We start from the raw sequence: 17,350 nt of genomic DNA on the forward strand, positions 1-17,350 counted from the left end.
CTGGATAATCCTTCTTGACAAACCCCAACCAGCTGCCCCTGGGTCTGATCCCGGGGTTAGGGGGAGATATACAGAAGACTGGACAGGCCTGGCCCTGCTCTGGGTGGAGGAAGGTTTGCAAGTGCAGGGCAATCTCAGTCTGGGGGTTGGCCCTCTCAGGAATCCTAGGACTCGGAAGTCGCACTGGAAAGGTAGGAGCTGGGGGTCAGGCTGCCCTAAGTCTTGGCGAAGGCCTGAGAGGGAAGATAGAGCTTAGAGATGGAGGCCCAAGGAGCAGCTGTCAGGGGATTGAGTCTATTTGCATAAGGGAGCAGGTGGCAGAGATTTCCCTGACAAATCACAGACTGGAGCAGCAGCCTCTGGAAGGCCAAGTCTCCTGCCTCCTACCAGGTCGCCAGGTCGCCATTGCCACCCCCACCCCCAGAGAGCTGCAGAAATGGGGAAACACTTGACTCGGCTTTGGTGGAGAGATCTTCACATTCTTTATTGACCAGCTGGGGGAGGGCAGTGGGGTTATCCTCCCTTCTCATCCCCATTTCCAGCAGTCAGGTCCACCTGCTGTTTCTTTCCAGGCAGGCATAGTGCAGTCTGTCTGTCCTAGGTCTGGATGGCTACCAGTTGGGGTCTGGCCTGGCTCCCCAGGCCTGGGGAGCTCTAGACTAGTATGTGCGGCATCCTCTGAGTCCAGGGCTGCATGGCCTTTGAGATCCCCAAGATGGGGCGGCACAGGGCAGAGTTTGTTGTTCCGCTCCTGCTCTATGGAGGTTTCCCGTGGGCCCTGGCATCCAGGCAGCCCTTCACAAGCCAAGTGGCCATGTCTCCAAAGAGCTGGCTTGGCTTCTCACAGCTCCTCTCGAACCCGAGGCAGCTTCCTAGGCTTGTCTTGTACCTGCTGAAGTCTGAGACTGGGGGGTTCTGGGGAAGGGTCTCTGTTGGGCATTTCTTCCTCTTCCTCCTCTTCCTCTGACTCATGCAGCAGCTTTTTGGCTTCTGTCCACTCCTGCGGGGTGTGGAGGAGAACGCGGCCCAATCCCCTGCCTCTGCTCTGCCCCAAGGATACTCCCTGATCATCTCAGCCCCCACCCTTCACGTCAGCCTGCTCACCCTCCCCACCAGGAGAGCCACACCCCTTCCTACCCCCGTGCCCCTCACCTGCTCCCTGTGCTCGGGTGCCCATGTATGCCACAGTGCCAGGGCGCAGCGCCGTCCCCTTGTCACGGCCCACACTCCATGGGGGTTCTCCCCACCCGAGCTGAAGGCCACGAGGCGTCCACAGCGAGGACGAACCCGAGCCTGGGGGGGAGGGCAGGTTCAGCTCCAGGGACAGGCCCTCTGTGAGCTGGGCCCTGACTCCCTGGAGCAGGGCAGAGTAGGAAGGTCAGCTCGCTTGCCCATCACTTCCCACTCCTGAATCCTGGGAGTATCTTGAAGCTAATGGGAAATGGTCTCAACTTGAGCAGCATAAACACTAGACTGAGGCTAGAGAGTTGGACCCCAAGGGGGGGTCCATCAACGGTTACTATTGGTCCCCCCTACCCTTATCCACCCCCAGACTTTTCCTGTTAGAGCCTTTGCCTCAGGGTGAGAAGTAAGCTGACGGTATGAGTGCAGTCCTGGGTACTGGGGAGATGATCCTGGGGACATATTCCGCCCCCAGGAGGGCTTGGATTACAGAGAGCTGGTGGGTAAGCAGAGAGGAAGTCATTGGGGAAGACAGCAACAGACAAGGGAGAATCACAACCCCTCTCCTTCTACCCAATTTCAGTCCCTGGTTTCTTCCTGGAAATTTCCATGATCCAGAAATGGAGGGAGGGGTAATACCACCACCTAACGCTTATTCATTGTTCCTTAATCGCTGTTCACAACTACCAGGTGCGGGCTTATTCCTTCAGATGCACCATCCAAGTGACCTGCCTGTGAAAGCAGATACTGCTATTTCACCTCCATTTAGGAAACTGAGCCTCAGAAAGGTCAGGAGCCAAAATGTGAACTCAAGGCCCAGCCAAGCTGCCTGGTCTCGCTGTGGTGAGGGAGGGCTACTTCAAGGCCCCGCTCACTGGAATAGGGACATGGGGGGCTTTAGGCGGGGAGGCAAAGATTGAAGGCAGGGTCTGGAGGGGCTAGTTAGAGATCTCCTGGGGGTGAGGGCAGCACATCTCAACCTCTGAGAGCCCAAAGACAAGAGGTGGAGAGGGCTGGGGAGGCCCAGAAAGCAAAAGGTTAAGGTGGCCCCGCCATTTCCCTACATTTGCCTCTGAGAACCTTCTGTTTTGAATCCTGACCGCACAGCTGGGGTTCCCCCCACCCCACATCCACCCACTCACCGTCACGGTGACAGCATCAGGTTCTGTAAAGAACAGGTCCCCACCCTGGAAGTCTTCATTGAGGTAGAGGAGTCCACTGAGGGGAGGAAGACAGGAGGCCATGAGACCCCAACCCAGGCCCACCTGCCTGGCCCCCAGAGGGCCGCCCACCTGTAATCCCGGTAGGTGTAGGCTGGGGGCTCCGGCCAGCACTCTCCGGTGTCGGGGTCCAGGACACAATTGTCAGCATGCACTGGGTGACTCAGGTCCATGCGCTGCTCCTGCTCGCCTAAGAAGCACAGGGGCCTGGTGACCCCAGGCCCATCCACCACCACCCATGTCCCACCGCAGCCTGGGCACTATAAGTGGGCAGGGAGTCGGGCCCCCACTTAGGCAGGGGAATCAGCACCATTTTGGAGTGAAGACTGAAACCTACACAGTTTGGGGTGCTAAGAGTATACAGTGCCCAACAGGGGCCCAAAGTGGGGAGGAGCTGCTAGGGCCCCTCATTACCTTCTATGGCGCTGCGGCACACCAGGTGGGTGAAGGAAAGATGCAGGGGCCGCTCTGGAGAGAAGTAGGCCTGTGTCAAGGTCCGCACACGCTCGCTGGCCTCCAGCAGGAGCTTAGCGGCCTGCCCACGGACAGTCCCAGCCTGGGCCAGCTGCAGGAAGGGAGAGAAAGACCAGAAAAGGGGGAGACGCTGGGAGGGTGATCTCGGAGCTGCCCCACTTCCACCATTCTCCACCCGTGGGTCTGGAGTGTCTCAGCAGCCAGGTCTGTCCATCAGCCCAAACTGCCCCTTCTGTCGGCTCCATGACAACAGTGCAGGCCCCTGGGTCTGGGAGGACCCCTCCTCAGCCCTGGGTGGAGGACTTGGGCTCTCTCAGTCCCAGGAGAGGCCTCCACAAGAAGCCCAGGCCTGGTGCCCCGCTGCCTGCGCATCTTCTTCAATCCTGGCCTCCAGACCAGGCCTAGGGCCACTTCTCACCTGCGCAGCCTTGAGTACTGTGAGCCCCTCGAAGCGCTCATGGGGAGTGTGCGGGGAGCGCCGGCCACGGTAACCAGACCTGGTTCCAGCCCCAGCAGCATCCTAAGTGGGGAGGGAGTCGACTATGGAGTTGCTGTCCTCAGGTCCAAGGCTGTCACCCACCTCACTGCCTGCTGGGCTACAAGCCCTTGCCTCCGACCTCTCCCCTCCCTGGAAGAGGTGACAAGCAACCAGAGTTCTCTTGTGGCTCATTTTCTTGGGAAAAATGACTTTCCCAGAAAAGGACTATCTTCATGTCTGTATGTGACTTTCTTTTCTTTTCTTTTCCTTTGTAAAGATTTATGTATTTATGCATACAAGAGGTGGGGTACAAGCCAGAAATGTGGGGGGTGGGTGTGTGTGTGTGAGAGGACTCTCCAGAGACAGAGTGGGGAGCAGAACAGGCAGACTGTCGAAATACACAGCTGAGGGGAGCAGCGGGCAAGACAGGAGAGGTCTGTGGCACCATGAGGGTTGCTCCCTGGCCGGCTGGGGATTAAACTCGTGCTGCAGAGGCTGCGGATTGCTTCGCAGTGTGGTGCTTAACCCCTTGCACCACCAGGAAGGCCCTGTATTGTGACTTACTGGCAAAGATCTGGAATTGCACACTCTGGAGAAGTGGTGAGGGATCCTTGAGAGGGTAAGGAGGGCTGGGGAAGGGGGGCAGGAAGGCTTGCATCTCTGTAGAAGCAGGACCCCAACAGGAGTTCTATAGTCAGTTCCTGGGGGAGGAGGGAGCAGGGGACAGCACTGCAGTGGTGTCACTCCCTCATCTCTCCCCACCTGACATGCTCTCAGAGAAGTGAGAGTCCCCGTTACCTAACCATGTAGGTGACTCTCATCACCTGGGGGTCTCCAGGGATTTGAATGTTCCTCTCCTGACACCTATTCTCTTGTCTGCTTTTTGAAACTCCAGTAAAGTACACTGTTACCTAGTTCCCTCTGCATATAAATCGCATCCTTGAGAGACCACCTAGCCACCCAAACCCTCTAACCTTCAAGTTCAGTATTCATTTTTTCTACAAATTGTATTCAAATTTGTACTAAGCACCTGTATGTGCCAAGTACAGTTCTAGACACTGGGACATATGGGAAAGTCCCTGCTCTTGTGGGTTTATAGCTTGAGGTATAAACAAACAGACTAGATAAAATCAGATAGTGGTAAGTGTGGTGAAGAAAATGAAAACAGCATTGGGAGTGCCCAGGCAGGGTTTGGGGGATGGCTAATTGACAGGTGACATCTAAATCAAATGTTTAACAGGAGGCCCCTGAATATCCAAGGGAAAAAAATGTTTCACGTAGCAGAAACAGCAGGGGCAAAGGTCTGAGGCCAGAATGACTCCAGTGTGATCAGCAAACAGAAAGAAGACCCTGGACTTGGGCCTCCCTGGTGGCACAGGGGTTAAAGTCTCAGCACTGTCAAGTTATGGCTAACCACTGCAGCATGAGTTCGATCTCCAGAGGTTTGATCCTTGGCCAGGTAGCTGACCCACATGGTGCAGCAGACCTCTCCCTTCTCACCCGCTGCTCCCCTCAGCAGTGTATTTCAGTAGATCCACCTGTTCTGCTCCCCACTCTGGTGAGTCTTCTCACCCTGTGCACCTCTGACCTACACCCCAGTTCTTGTATGCATAAATAAAAATAAAAATCTTAAAAGAAAAGGCCCTGAACGCCCTTCCTTCATCATCTTCCACACAGATTGAGTCTTTACCTTCTTTGTCTTTGATTTTCTAAGTATTTCTCATCTGCCCCCCTCAGTTTATTCCCTTGAAATGAAGACCTAACCTAAGGCATTGGCAGTCCAGCATTGCCCCAGAAGTCTCCATTTCTGTTCCTCCCCCATTGTATTCTCCTCACTGCCGCTAGAGGGACTTCCTAGTTCTACAGGATGGTGACTCCAGAACTGCCCTTAGAGGTTGTGCAGGAACACCAAACTCTACCCCTGACCACAATGTGCAAACAAAGTCCAAATTCCTTGGCAGGGTACAGAAGGACCTTCACAGTCTCTTGCCCATCCCTATACAGCCTCCGGATAACATACAGCCTGATGACAAATAATGGTGACAGCCAACACTGAGCACTTCTGATATTCTAAGCATTTTACCACGTCATGATGCTTACAAACCCCACAGCCAAAACACTGCACTTAGCTCCACTTTATAGAGGAGGGAATAGGCTCAGCGTTGTTACAATACAGTGCCCAAGGTCACACAGGTAATTGCTGGGGCTGGCCCATGCTCTCAACTCCCGGGCTCTACCACGGTGTCCAGAATAGCTCTGTGTTTCTCCCTCGAAGCCTGACTTTTCTCCCCTTCTCTGCCTAGTTAGCTCATCCCTGAGATGGAGCTCAGATGCCACCCCCTCTGGTAAGCCTTCTGTGACTTGGCATTTTGGCGCTTCTATCTGGATGAGTTCATACTTCTTTTATCAGACTTACCACCCGCTCTAATTACGTGTCTTAGCATCTGATTCCTTCTCTACCCAGGGAGCTCCTGAATGCAGTGTGTGTTCATCTACCCCTCTCTGCACCTAGTCATTTTGGGTGTACACACAACAGGTACTCACGAGTGTGTGTTGCTGTTGAATGAACAGCCTAGAATGAGGATTGATGCTTCCTATCAGGGCAGACTGGGACAGGTAAACATAGGTCCTTCCACCCAAACTAGAAGCAGAAGCCACGGGGGGGTGGGGAAAGAAGCCTGGCCGTCCACTGCGTCATCAGCCAAGTCATAACTAAACTCTGGGCTGACTGAGGAGTCCTCACACCTTTTTTATAGTGTTGTTTATTTTGTTCTCTCAATGACTAACAGAATTCTCTTGGAAAGAACATCTACCCCTTGACGCCTCAGTTGAGAGAATGAGGAAGTTTCCATAACTGTGAAGCAATAGAGAGTCTGAGAGGGCGTAAGAGGGACCAGGCCAAGAGCAAGGGGTCAGGCAGTGCAGTTGAGGGCCCCTCCCAGGCTGCCTGTGCCACCTCCTCTCAGGTATTCCTACCTTGGCCAGCTGCAGCAGCATCCCGCATTCGGCAGGCGTGAGTAGCCCGTCCAACACTACCCGCTCTGACCCATTCAGCTGTCTCGCGTCCTGGGTCAGGGTCACTCCCTCCAAGAGGAGGACATCTGTAGGGAAGGGACAGGGCAGAGGGCCTAAGGATTCCTGAGAGCCACCTCCAGGCCCTCCAGGCTCCTACCTCCTGCTTTCTCAGGAACTTACCCTTCCAGGCGGTGAAGGGCTTGGGCTGTGGAGGCTCATCATCCCAAGGCCTCTTCTCTTGATCCTCTCTCAGGGGTGAGAGACAAGCTCAGTGGTTGCACAGGGCGGTGCAGGCCCATCTTCCCCAGACCCTGCCTCCAGGACCCGCCCCCTTTCCAGCGCAGGCCAGGCCCCTCCTGACACAGGCCATCTCCTACCTGAGCTTCTCTCTAAGTGCCTCAGGGATGAGAGCTGGTGGGGTCCAGGGGTCCTGGGACAGTCAGGAGAAGCAGCATCACCTACCCAGTCCAGCCCCAGCCTCCTGACATCAGACTGCACTACCACATTAAGGTCCTCCTGCTTCTAGAGGTTCTCTAGAGGTGGGAAAAGCCCCGATTCATTGTCGGGAGCCCTGGGCACTGGGCCAAACTCTGTAATAATAATCCAACAATGACCACTTACAAAGCACTGTGTGCCAGATGGTATTCTAATAGCTTTAGACACGGAAGTGGAATTTATCATTGAAAGTCTACCACAGTCTTAAACAGATAGTATTAATGTGCCCAGTTGCAACTAAGGATTCTGAGACAGAGGTGAAGTGACACGCCCAAGATCACACAGCTAGTGAATGATAGAGTTGGGACTTAAACTTGCTTCGGGGTCCATGCTTGGAACCACTGGTTCTCAATCAGGGTGACTGTGCCGGGGAAGCTGCTTCACCTGCAATGCCTAGGACAGTGCCATCCTCTGTCAATAGTGCCAAGAAGGTGGGGAGCCCCTGCTTTATGCTATAGGACTCGGGATGAATACCTGCTGCCTTCAGTCTCCCTTCTAGCTACAAGACAGAGCAAACAAAGCAGCAGCAGCCCAGCTTTCTAGAGTTTGTAGCAAACAGACCAGTGGGCTTGTGCCAGTTTTGTTTTTTTTTTTAAAGAGGCATGTATTATTTATTTATTTGTTTGTTTGTTTAGTTTATACATGCACTGGGTACAGTCAGAAGCGCAGGAGGGTGAAAGAATTCACCAGAGCCAGAGCGGGGAGCAGAGCAGGCAGCAGGACCAAAGTACACTGCTAAGGGGAGCAGCGGGCGGTAGAAGGGGTCTGCGCGCCATGTGGGACCCTCCTCCGGTGGCCAACCGGGGATTGAACCGGCGCCGCAGAGGCCGCGGGCAGCTTCGCAACCCAGCGCTCAACCGCTGCGCCACCGGGGAGGCCCGGGCCTGTGCCAGTTTTACAGATAAGGCAACTGAGGCTCAGGCAAGTGAGGGTCCAGAGTGTCTGAGAGTAGCACCCAAACCGACACTTAGCCTGCAACACCCCAATGGCGCCCTCGACCACAGGTACCCACCTCTGTCCCTATGAAGCCTCACAGGTTGTGGAAAAGTTGTGAACTGAAGTAACACAGAAATGTAGGATACTACTGTTACTGGGCAGTGGGGGTCCACTGAGGGGGTGGGGGTGGCAAGCAGTGGCTCCCACAAGGACCCTTACTCACCGGGTCATGGAAGCTGGCCCCCAGGTGCTCCATGGCATAGTAGAGCTGCTTCTTCTCTCCCAGAGACCTCAGGATGAAGAGCTGGATATCCTAAGACAAAGTGAACAATCAGGAGAAGGGGGTGACATGGGGCAGGGAAGTTAAGGCTGGAGGAGCGTGGGAGCCCCAAGTTTTAGCATGAAGTCTGCATGCTCCTTAAAGCCTTCACTATGCTCTCATTCAACTTTTCTCCTTCAGCAGCCATGGGGCATCTGGCGGGAGGGAGGATGTATGTGTGTGCATACCGCCTTTTCAGAAGGCGGGGCAGGCAGGGGTGAGGCTAGGGAGAAGGATGGGCTGGGGTTTGGGCTCAGATGTAGAGTCTGCTGTGAGGAGCAGGAGTGGACTTAGAGAGCAGATACTGGACTCGGGCCTTTGATGATCAGAATGCTTGGCCCAGAATGGGGGGGGGGGGGCTCTTGAGGTACTTCTCAGGTTTATTTGCTTGATTTAGAGCTAGGTCACAGGTAAGTGTGGAGGGAGGGATACCTCTCTGGGCCCCAGGTCGGGCCTTGGCTCTCCCAGCTGGGCTTGGTACTGGTTCAGAGCCTTCTTGGCGGCTTCATCATCCGGGTAAAAGAGCAGGACACTCAAGACATTTTCCACAGCCTGGGACAGATTCCCCACTGGAGACAGACATGGAGAACAATGATCAATGGGTGGAGGCAGAGGAAGACAGAGACAGAGCCCCAGAAGGTGGTCTCCTTATGCCCACCAACTCCAAAGCCCCATGCCAGCAGGCAGCCATGTTCATCCATTGTTTCTTTCCAAAACTTACTCAAACATACCTCAGCTGTGTGGGTAGAGTTCAAAGCAAGAGAGAAGAAAGAAACAAATAAAGACGGGTGAGAAGCAGCAAAGGTACTGCCCAGGCTGGAGGAGGCCCTTGCAAGAGAGCCTGGCCCAGATGGAGAGGTGCCCGGCCGACTATGAAGGGCCTGAGGAGCAGCAGAGGGAGGAAGAGGAGGAACCCATCTGTGACCCATCTCCTGAGCTGTCCACAGTGGCTCCAAAGGACAGCCAAGTAGTATCCTGAGCGGTGGTCCCCATGGGGCCCTGACCAACAGATGCAGAGACAGAGGGAGGGAAGAAGAGTTGGGGCTCAGGATAGCATCAGAGACAAGCTTTTGCTTTTCCTGTTTCCCATCCCACTAACCCCAAGGCTCACCCTTCTCCGACTCACCCTGTGCATGGGCTTGGTGCAGCCGCCTCAGCTGACTGGGAAGGAAATCGGGGACAGGGAAACTGCGACCAGGCCGCGTGGCTGTGTCCCCCACACAGCGCTGCCGGCACTGTAGGACATGAATCCAGTGCCCTGTGGAGGCCACATGGGCCATTCAGTTCATGCATGCACCTACCCTGGCACCCTAAAGCTCCCCACATTCCCAGTTCCTTACTTGCAATGGCCTCATAGAGGCCTCCTTGATTCCCAGCCCCTTCTTCCTCCTCTTCCTCTCTCTGCTGCTCCTCAGGCCCTTCACAGCTAGCCCGGCAGCTCTCCATCTGGGCCAGGCTCTCCTGCAGGGCCTCCTCCAGTTTGGGCAGTGCCAGTCCTGCTTCCTGGCGCCCCAGTAGCTCCAGTCCAGTGTCATAAGCTGCCTGTTGGGGAAGGAAATGGTCAGTTACCTGAGCTTCTGGAGGAGGGGGTGGCAAACAAGACAGGGAGATAGAAAGATGAATCTCATGTGGGACACAGACTCCAAGTCTCGCTTCACCTTGACACGTGGCAGTTGGGGGAGGTGGACCTCAGAATAACAGCACTTTTGTGAGTCTCAGAAAAGAAACAAAGTCCCAGAGAGGGACTCCCCATCTCTGGTCATGAAGGACAATACCCAGATCAGATGCCTGAGGTATGATGGGCCACAGTCCTGTGAGAGACTGGGGTTAGGACAGGGTCTCACCCAGTATGGGGGTGTCTCCAGGTCCCGGAAGCTCTGGGGCCGAACCCCCGACATCCGTCTGTACTTAGCCATGTCCTCCCGCATCTGCAGGTGTGTTGGGTTTGCTACAAAGAAGGTGTGCGCTGCAGCTACTGCCAGGTCCAACTTCTTCAGCTGAGAAGCAGGAGAAGGGAGTCAATGCTCTGAGGTGGGGATGTCAGACCCATGCCTCCTCACCAGCCTCCCCACTCCACAATCACCCCTGACATACACCCCTGACTCCCGCAGAGCCTTCTGGAAGACACGCCTGTCAGAACCGCCCTCTTCCCAACCACTAGATGCCTGTTTAGAAACTAGTATGTTGGGGTTCTTAGGAGTCTTGCTGCTCAAGAAAAGGGGTGTGAAGACTTTGGAATGGACGGGATCTGGGGCTCAAGCTCAAGAAACACTGGAAGAGATGGCTAAGTGGGGAAGCAGGGAAGAAAAGCAAAACCGCGCATCTCTAGGACCCGGAGCTGGGGTGTGACCAGCGCCCCTCTCCCAGCCACGTAGGCTGTAGGCAACTCCTGTACCAGCCGCTGAGGCCTGTCCACCACCCCCCAGCCTCCTGACACCGGCCAGGGGTGCCTCAGCCTCGCCTCCCTCCAATTACCTCCCTTCTACCCCAAGCAAGGCTCACACACTCAAACCCCAACCCCTACTTTGCTGATCCACTACCCCTCCACTTCATTCCTAGAAACAGGAGGCGCTCACCCCAAACTAGGTCTCAGTAAAACCCAGTAAAATGTCCTTCCGTCCATCATGCATTTTCGATCTACTTTTACTCCGCCTCCAGATGCCCCCACCCCCATTTTCACGGAGGGCTGTTTCCAAGCGATCTCAGCGGGTAACCTGATGCGATTTCCACAGGATTTACTCGAAAGAGGGGGTCCGTGGCCCGCCCCCTCCAGGCCCACCCCGAGTCCGGGGCGCTAGCATTCCGCCCTCTGCTGGTGGGCGCCGAGTAGGCCCGCTACGTGGTCGTCGGGGCGGGGGAGGGGGTACCCCGGCGACGGCCCCCGCGGCTCCCGCACCTGGTAGTAGGCCCTCTGCAGGTAGTTGTAGGGCTCTCGGCGGCGGAAAGCTTCCCGGAGCGCGCTCCCCACGCGGAGCCGCGCCGCGCCCCCGGGGCCCAGCCTCTGCGCCCCGCACTGGCTCAGGCACTCTGCGCGGCGGAGCGCGGCGCGGAGGAGCAGCGGCTCCCAGGAGCCCCGCGCCGCTCCGGGCTCGGGGCCCGGCTCCAGGGGCGGGGGGAGCGCGGCCCCGGGCTCCGCGGCACAGCGCGCCCCGCAATCCCGCCGAGCGCGGCCCACCGCCGCCTGGCTCCGCAGCGCCTCGCGCAGCAGCGCCACCGCCGGCGCCCAAGCCCCGGCCGCGTAGGCGCGCAGCCCGTCGGCGTAGAGCAAGTCGGGGGGCTGAGGGCGCGCCCCTGGGGACAGCGGGGCCAGGCCGGGGGGCTCCGGGGACCCCGGGGGCGGCAGCAGCAGTAGCAGCAGCAGCAGCCGGAGGAGCCGGAGCATGGTGCCAGGGCCCGGGGCCGGCTGCCGAAGGGAAATGCGGGCGCGGAGATGGAGAAGAGAGGGAAGGGGGAGGGACAGGGAGGGGAAAGGAAGGAGAGATGGGGGGGCGGGGGTGAGGAGGGAAGGAGGAATGAGCGGGCAAAGACGGCCGATGGGCTGAGACCCAAGCCTGGGAGAGGCCGATCTGGAAGATGGAGAGCAGTCGGGGCAGCAGGCCGAGAGCGGGGAAGGCAGCCTGGCAGCCCAGTGGGGCAGCGCGGGAGGAGAAACAGCCCGTGGAGAGAGGAGGGGAAAGGGACAAACGGGAGCAGGCCCCCTGCCTAGGATGAAGTGTGGGGAGCCTCTGGGGACCCTGTCCCGCCATCCCTGTGGCCCGAGGGGTGGTGGTAGCTAGTAGCTAGGGGGCTGAGCGCCCCTGCCATTCTCGAGTCCAGGAAAAGGAGCGCAGATGCCTTCCCCACACTCAGCCAGCCTCCCTCCCACACTTTTGGAGAAAGAGCTTTAGAATAGAGAGAGAGGAGGAGGGTAAACTCCAGGCCAGGGACACCAAGTCAGGCCCAAACCCTTTCCTATTCTGATGGTGGACGCCTGGACCCTGAACAGATTTGGGGGAAGGAGGAGAGTCAGGGAGGAGGGAAGGGTCACGTTCTCAAACCACCTCCATAAATCTGAACAGAAATCCTTCACATCCAAGCCAGCGAAGTAGAGTGTTTGCCTCGCCTCCCTCCCCGCAGCAGGAGGTGCGCTTAGAAGCCTGTCTGTCTGCTTGTTTGAGTTTGTGTCTTTTCTTGTGTATTTTTGTGCCTCTGACCACAGCCCCCACTCTATTTTATCCTCTGTGAGCTACTTCACTCCTGAGCCTCGGACCACAACCTTTGCTCCCATAGCACATTGGACACAGAGGTTTTGATGGTAACACTTCAGACTTTAATACATTTTGCTAGGGATGATGGATGAGGAGGGCATCTGGTCACTTGCATGGGAGACAGCAGGCTCTGGGGCCCCAGATCCAGTGCCCATGTCCCGGGAGTCTGGAGGCAGCCACCTTAGGCTCAGGGCAGAAGAAGGTGTTCCCTCTCTGGGCCCCACTCTGAGTCCCGCAGGCCCACTTGGGCTCACAGGGTCAGCTGGGGAAAGATGGGGTTGCCTGGTCCCCACGATCCTCCCCAAGCTCTTGCACTCCCCTCACCCCCTGTCAGAGAGCAGCGTCTCCCTGAACTTAGCCCCAAAGGAAGTCCAATGGCTCGGTTATTGGGGGACCCAAGGGAGAGTCGGCGGGGAGAGATTCCCAGTGGCCTAGGCCTGCGAGGAGAGGACCCTGGTGAGGCCGCCGGAGAAGGCAGAGGTGTCTCGTCGATGAAGGTGGTGATCTCCTCCCGGAAGAAGCCAGGACCACGTGAGGGCCCACCACCTGACCCCAGAACCCCACCTTCCAGGAACTGCCGAAGGCTGGTCAACCCACCACCTTCAGCTTCCTCCTCATCCTCCTCATCCTCCAGCCTTTGTCTTGGTCCCAGGTACTCAGGAGGGTCCCCCAGAGCCCGGCTCTGGGCTGGGAGGATCCGGATGTCATCAGAGGATGACCACTTGTGCAGGAAGGAGCCTGGAGCCCGAGGGGTAGAGAAGATGTTGGTCTCATCGTGGGACAGACGTCGAGACAGAGGAACCTGGGGAGAGGAGCAAGTGAGGCCAGAGGTGCTGCAGGGACCCCTCTATCAAGGGGTAGAGGCAGGGACCCAAGTGAGGACTCTGCAAGATGGCTTATCCCCTGGAACTCCTGCAAGACATCCCCCTGGGGGCAAGCTGCTTCTGAGAGGTCTGAACTGAGCCTCTTCTGCCCACCATGCCTTTCTTTTCACCTGCCCTGGAGGTCCAGCTAAGGGAACGGGGGCAGGATGGATGACAGACTGAAGATAAGTGGTGAGGGCATACCCAGGACAGGACGTGTATTCCCTGGCCCCGTACCTGTAAGTAGTGGACCCTCTCAAGAGGAGGAAAGAGCATATGTCTTCCCGGCAGCAGCTTCACCTGGGTGGGGTCCCTGCCTCCTGGTCCTGTGGCCCCATTAGCATCAAATCGAACTTTGCACACTCGGCCATCGGCATAGTCATCACAGCCTCCATCTAGGAAAGAGGCAGACTGGTTGCAGACAAGGACTACCCACCCTCTCTCCACCCCGCCCCCCTTTAAACGCTCCTGGAGAATCCTTCTGTTCCCACTAGTCTGCACGTTCCAAGAGGAAGGTGAGCGTGGCCAGTGTCTGTTGGGATCAGTGCTGAAGCCCCGGTGCAGACATACTTAAACATGCCTTCCCTCCCGCTGTCACTCTAGCTGGGCATTTCTCTCAGGAAATTTAGCCGCCCTTTAGTTCCACGGCCTTCTTTATGGTTGTGTTAATCTGGGCTGTTTCTCAAGATGGGGGTTTCTAAGGGGAACAGAGGTCCAGGGAAGGGAGGCTTCGGAGGAGCAGGAAGCCGTGTTCCAGCGTCAGGGGACTTGATTAGGGGAAGGGGGTGCTGAAGTCAGCCCCCGGGGGGCCCGGGTTGTTCCAGCAGGGGGCACTCCAGGGCAGCCCATCCCCCCACACGGAAGGGGGGTAGAAAGGGCAGAAGGGCCTCCCCGGTGGCGCAGCGGTTAAGCGCTGGGTTGCGAAACTGCGCGCGGCCTCTGTGGCGCCGGTTCGATCCCCGGCTGCTCCCCGGCCACCGGAGGAGGGTCCCACATGGCGCGCAGACCTCTCCTGCCGCCCGCTGCTCCCCTCAGCAGTGCACTTCGGTCCTTCTGCCTGCTCTGCTCCCCGCTCTGGCTCTGGTGAATTCTCTCACCCTCCCTCCCGCACTTCTGACTGTACCCAGTGCATGTATAAACAAAACAAACAAACAAACCAGCAAACAAATAAATAAAGCATGCCTCTATTAAAAAAAAAAAAAAAAAAAGAAAGGGCAGAAAAGAGAGCCGAGGCCCAGTAAAGCGAAAGCCTGGTTCCTCCTCTGACCGTCGTCATCGCCATCCTCTTCAGACATGATCGCCACACACTGTTCCCACACGGTGCGCACGTCGGCGCGGTAGCGCTCGCAGGACCAGATGAAGGAGGGCAGCAGCAGCGTCTGTGCCATGGAGCACCACAGCACCGCCAGCACCATCCACGGGGGAGCCGAGTCCGACTTAAGGGAGAAGAAGCTCACCACCTGGCGGGAGGATGGGGAAGGCGCCAGGTCAGGCTCCAGAGCTGAGGGGGCCCACTCGACCCCCAGATCCACATCTAGTGCAGCAGGTAGAGCAGGAGTCAGAAAGGGAGGGTCCTGATCACATAGGATCGTGACCGAGGCCAAGTTGAAGCTTGTGATGGGTGAATGCAGGGGACAGGATCCCCTCAGAGGAAGGTCAGAGCAGGGTGCCGGGGACCAAGCCCTGGAGCCTGGAGGAGAGGAGCAGGAGTAGAAAGTTCCTATTTGATAGGTTATTGGAGTGGGGGGTGGTGTCTGGGAACATTAAACAATTTTTTCACAGACGTTAATAGTAATTGTTTTCTCAGACCAAAATTGAGCTGGTAAACCCCTCCGAATGGGAACATTCTACTCCAGAGAGCAGGGGAAACCTATATGGTAGACTTAGGACAGAGAGAAATTCAGGAACAGGGACGAGATGGGGGTAGGGAAAGCTGCGCTGCGGGGTGGGCCCTGTGGTATCTCCACCCAGGCGTGCTTGGACACTGTGTGCATCAGGGAGCCAGGGGACGGAGAGTGGATAGGTGGGGGAGGGGGCCAGATGGTGCAGCCCTAGGCTAGAGGACGGAGCTGGAGGATAGGCGGTGGCACTGAAGGATGGGTGAAGTGGGAGCTAGACTTGGATTTGGGGGATGGCATAATGGAGGTTGAACCATGGATAACAGAAATGGGGCTCACAAATGGAGCGGGGAGGGTAGAAGACAGGACGATGGTGATGGAGTCGCTGTATGGCTGATGAGTTAGAGGTCAGGTGATCATGCTGGAATTTGGATATCAGTGGAGTACCCCAATCTCACCAAGATGGGCACCCCCGTGAGTGAGTCATAGAGAAAGACGATGGCGCTGACCAAGTTGGTGACCTGCAGGGATGTCTTGGCAGACTCGGAGCCGTCCAGTGAGGACCGCCGCTTCCCTCGGGCATCCTCCACCACGATGGCTGGGACCTCAAAGGCTGGTCGGGTACCCAGCCCCCCTGGCCCACCCCCCTTGGCCCCACCCCCATACCCAGCTCTCTGGGCCTGCCGAGCCCTCTGGGGCCGGGCCCACAGCGTCTGGTAGAAGGTGATGGCCACACAGACCAGCCCCATGACGATACCCCCAAGTAGCAAGAGGCTGAAGCAGACACCGAAGCCGAGGCCGATCTTGGAGACTATGAACTGGCAGCCACGGGCATAGTAGCGTTCGCCATTGTTGTGCCAGCCAATGGAGGGCAGTGTGGAGAGGATGAAGCTGACCATCCAGATTCCCATGACGGCGTGCAGCGCCTGCTTCTTGGCGTTGCTGAGGCGGTAGTTGACGGGCCACCGCACCATCCACATGCGGTGGTAGGAGAGCGAGGCGACAGTGAAGCAGGTGGCCAGGGCCAGCGTGTAGTAGGTGGACACGAAGACCTTGCAAATGCTCTCGTTCCAGTCATAGTCGGAGGAGGCCTGGCGCCGCAGCTGCACCACAGCGAAGGTGGTGAGGGGAACGGCCGCCATGAGGATGTGCGTGCCCGCCAGGAAGCAGAGCAGCAGCTCCAGCGGCTTGTGCTTCTGCTGCTTGGCCGAGATGCTGAGGATGATCCAGGCGTTGGCCAGCAGTGCCAGGAGCCCACAGGCCAGCCAGGACAACGCGTTGGAGCGCAGGGACGCCTCCTCTGCCCCTGTCCCGCCCCGCGCCATCCTCTACTCAGCCCCCCCACCCCCCTGGAACTCCTGGGGGTGGGGGCTAGGTCTCACCCAGGAGCCCCACTCACACACACCCCCATGATGCCCACGACCCCTGCCCTGTAGCGAGGCAGGCCGCCTGTGGGCCTACCCTGCTGCTTAGCTTTGCATGACTGGCCCAGCTACGGCAGGACTGAGGGCAGGAGAGGAGACTGAGGGCCAGTGGAGGTCGTCCTCTGCCTCCGGATTGGGCGGGGCCTGTTGTGAAGTAGCCTTTGGTTGATGGGGAGACAGCTGGCCACTCTCCCAGCTACGACGTGGACTGAGGCGCTCTGGTCCCCATGACCAGACTTTCCCGTATCTTCTTCCTTTGGTTCTTCACCAGCCAGGGATCTTCTGGAGGCCCCAAAGGGCCTGGGGTGAGGCTCAGACACCTGGACAAATTGCAGTGGAGAGAAGAGATGTGGGAGGAGGAGGCAAGGTAGGGGGTAGGCTGGCCTCCAGCGCGCCTTGTGTCCCTGCTTCCCTTGAAATGATAGAAACGACTGGTGATTAGGAAGGAAGTGTTGTCCAGCCTTAAACCACAGAACCACTCAAACTCCCCTTTGGAGGGCCCCGCTCCTCCAGACCTCCAGAAAAGATACCTTCATTTCCTGCTCTCCGTCCTTTTTCACTCCTTTATCCTCCTTCTGAAGGAACCTCCTAGATTCCCTGCTCAATCCTTCTCAACCCCTGTCTTCATGTCCCTAAATATCAGTATCTCTTCAGAGACTGGGGACGTACCATTTGTTTCTGAGGGCTCCCGGGATGCTGGGATGTGGTGTGACAGCCCCTTCCCAGCCTTCCAGACTCTGGGGTCCAGGGGCCTCGGTGCTCAGCCCCATTCCCTAAGCCAGTTCCACTGCCCTGGCTCACCGGGGATCAGGGAAGATGGGAGAAAGGAGTCTGGGACCGAAGGGGGGGCTAGGGAACC

The 17,350-nt window shown here is 57.4% G+C and overlaps 2 protein-coding genes across 2 annotated transcripts; both read right to left on the reverse strand.

Moving 5' to 3' along the window:
- Nucleotides 1–515: 515 nt before the first annotated feature.
- On the reverse strand, nt 516–11,501 carry P3H3 (prolyl 3-hydroxylase 3; the record flags this gene model as incomplete). Its single annotated transcript, XM_084255139.1, has 15 exons — nt 516–1,000; nt 1,153–1,293; nt 2,325–2,400; nt 2,475–2,592; nt 2,817–2,967; nt 3,295–3,396; nt 6,331–6,455; nt 6,550–6,617; nt 6,747–6,799; nt 8,024–8,113; nt 8,552–8,688; nt 9,246–9,377; nt 9,460–9,661; nt 9,964–10,116; nt 11,016–11,501. 15 exons carry the CDS (start codon nt 11,499–11,501, stop codon nt 842–844), a joined length of 2,193 nt encoding a protein of 730 aa, XP_084111265.1. The 3' UTR covers nt 516–841.
- A 964-nt stretch (nt 11,502–12,465) lies between these two features.
- On the reverse strand, nt 12,466–16,392 carry GPR162 (G protein-coupled receptor 162; the record flags this gene model as incomplete). Its single annotated transcript, XM_084255244.1, has 4 exons — nt 12,466–13,168; nt 13,467–13,624; nt 14,497–14,689; nt 15,526–16,392. 4 exons carry the CDS (start codon nt 16,390–16,392, stop codon nt 12,617–12,619), a joined length of 1,770 nt encoding a protein of 589 aa, XP_084111370.1. The 3' UTR covers nt 12,466–12,616.
- Between the last annotated feature and the right edge of the window lie 958 nt (nt 16,393–17,350).

The sequence above is a fragment of the Talpa europaea genome (genome assembly GCF_964194135.1).
Source record: "Talpa europaea genome assembly, chromosome: 15".
Classification (NCBI taxonomy): Eukaryota; Metazoa; Chordata; class Mammalia; order Eulipotyphla; family Talpidae; genus Talpa; species Talpa europaea.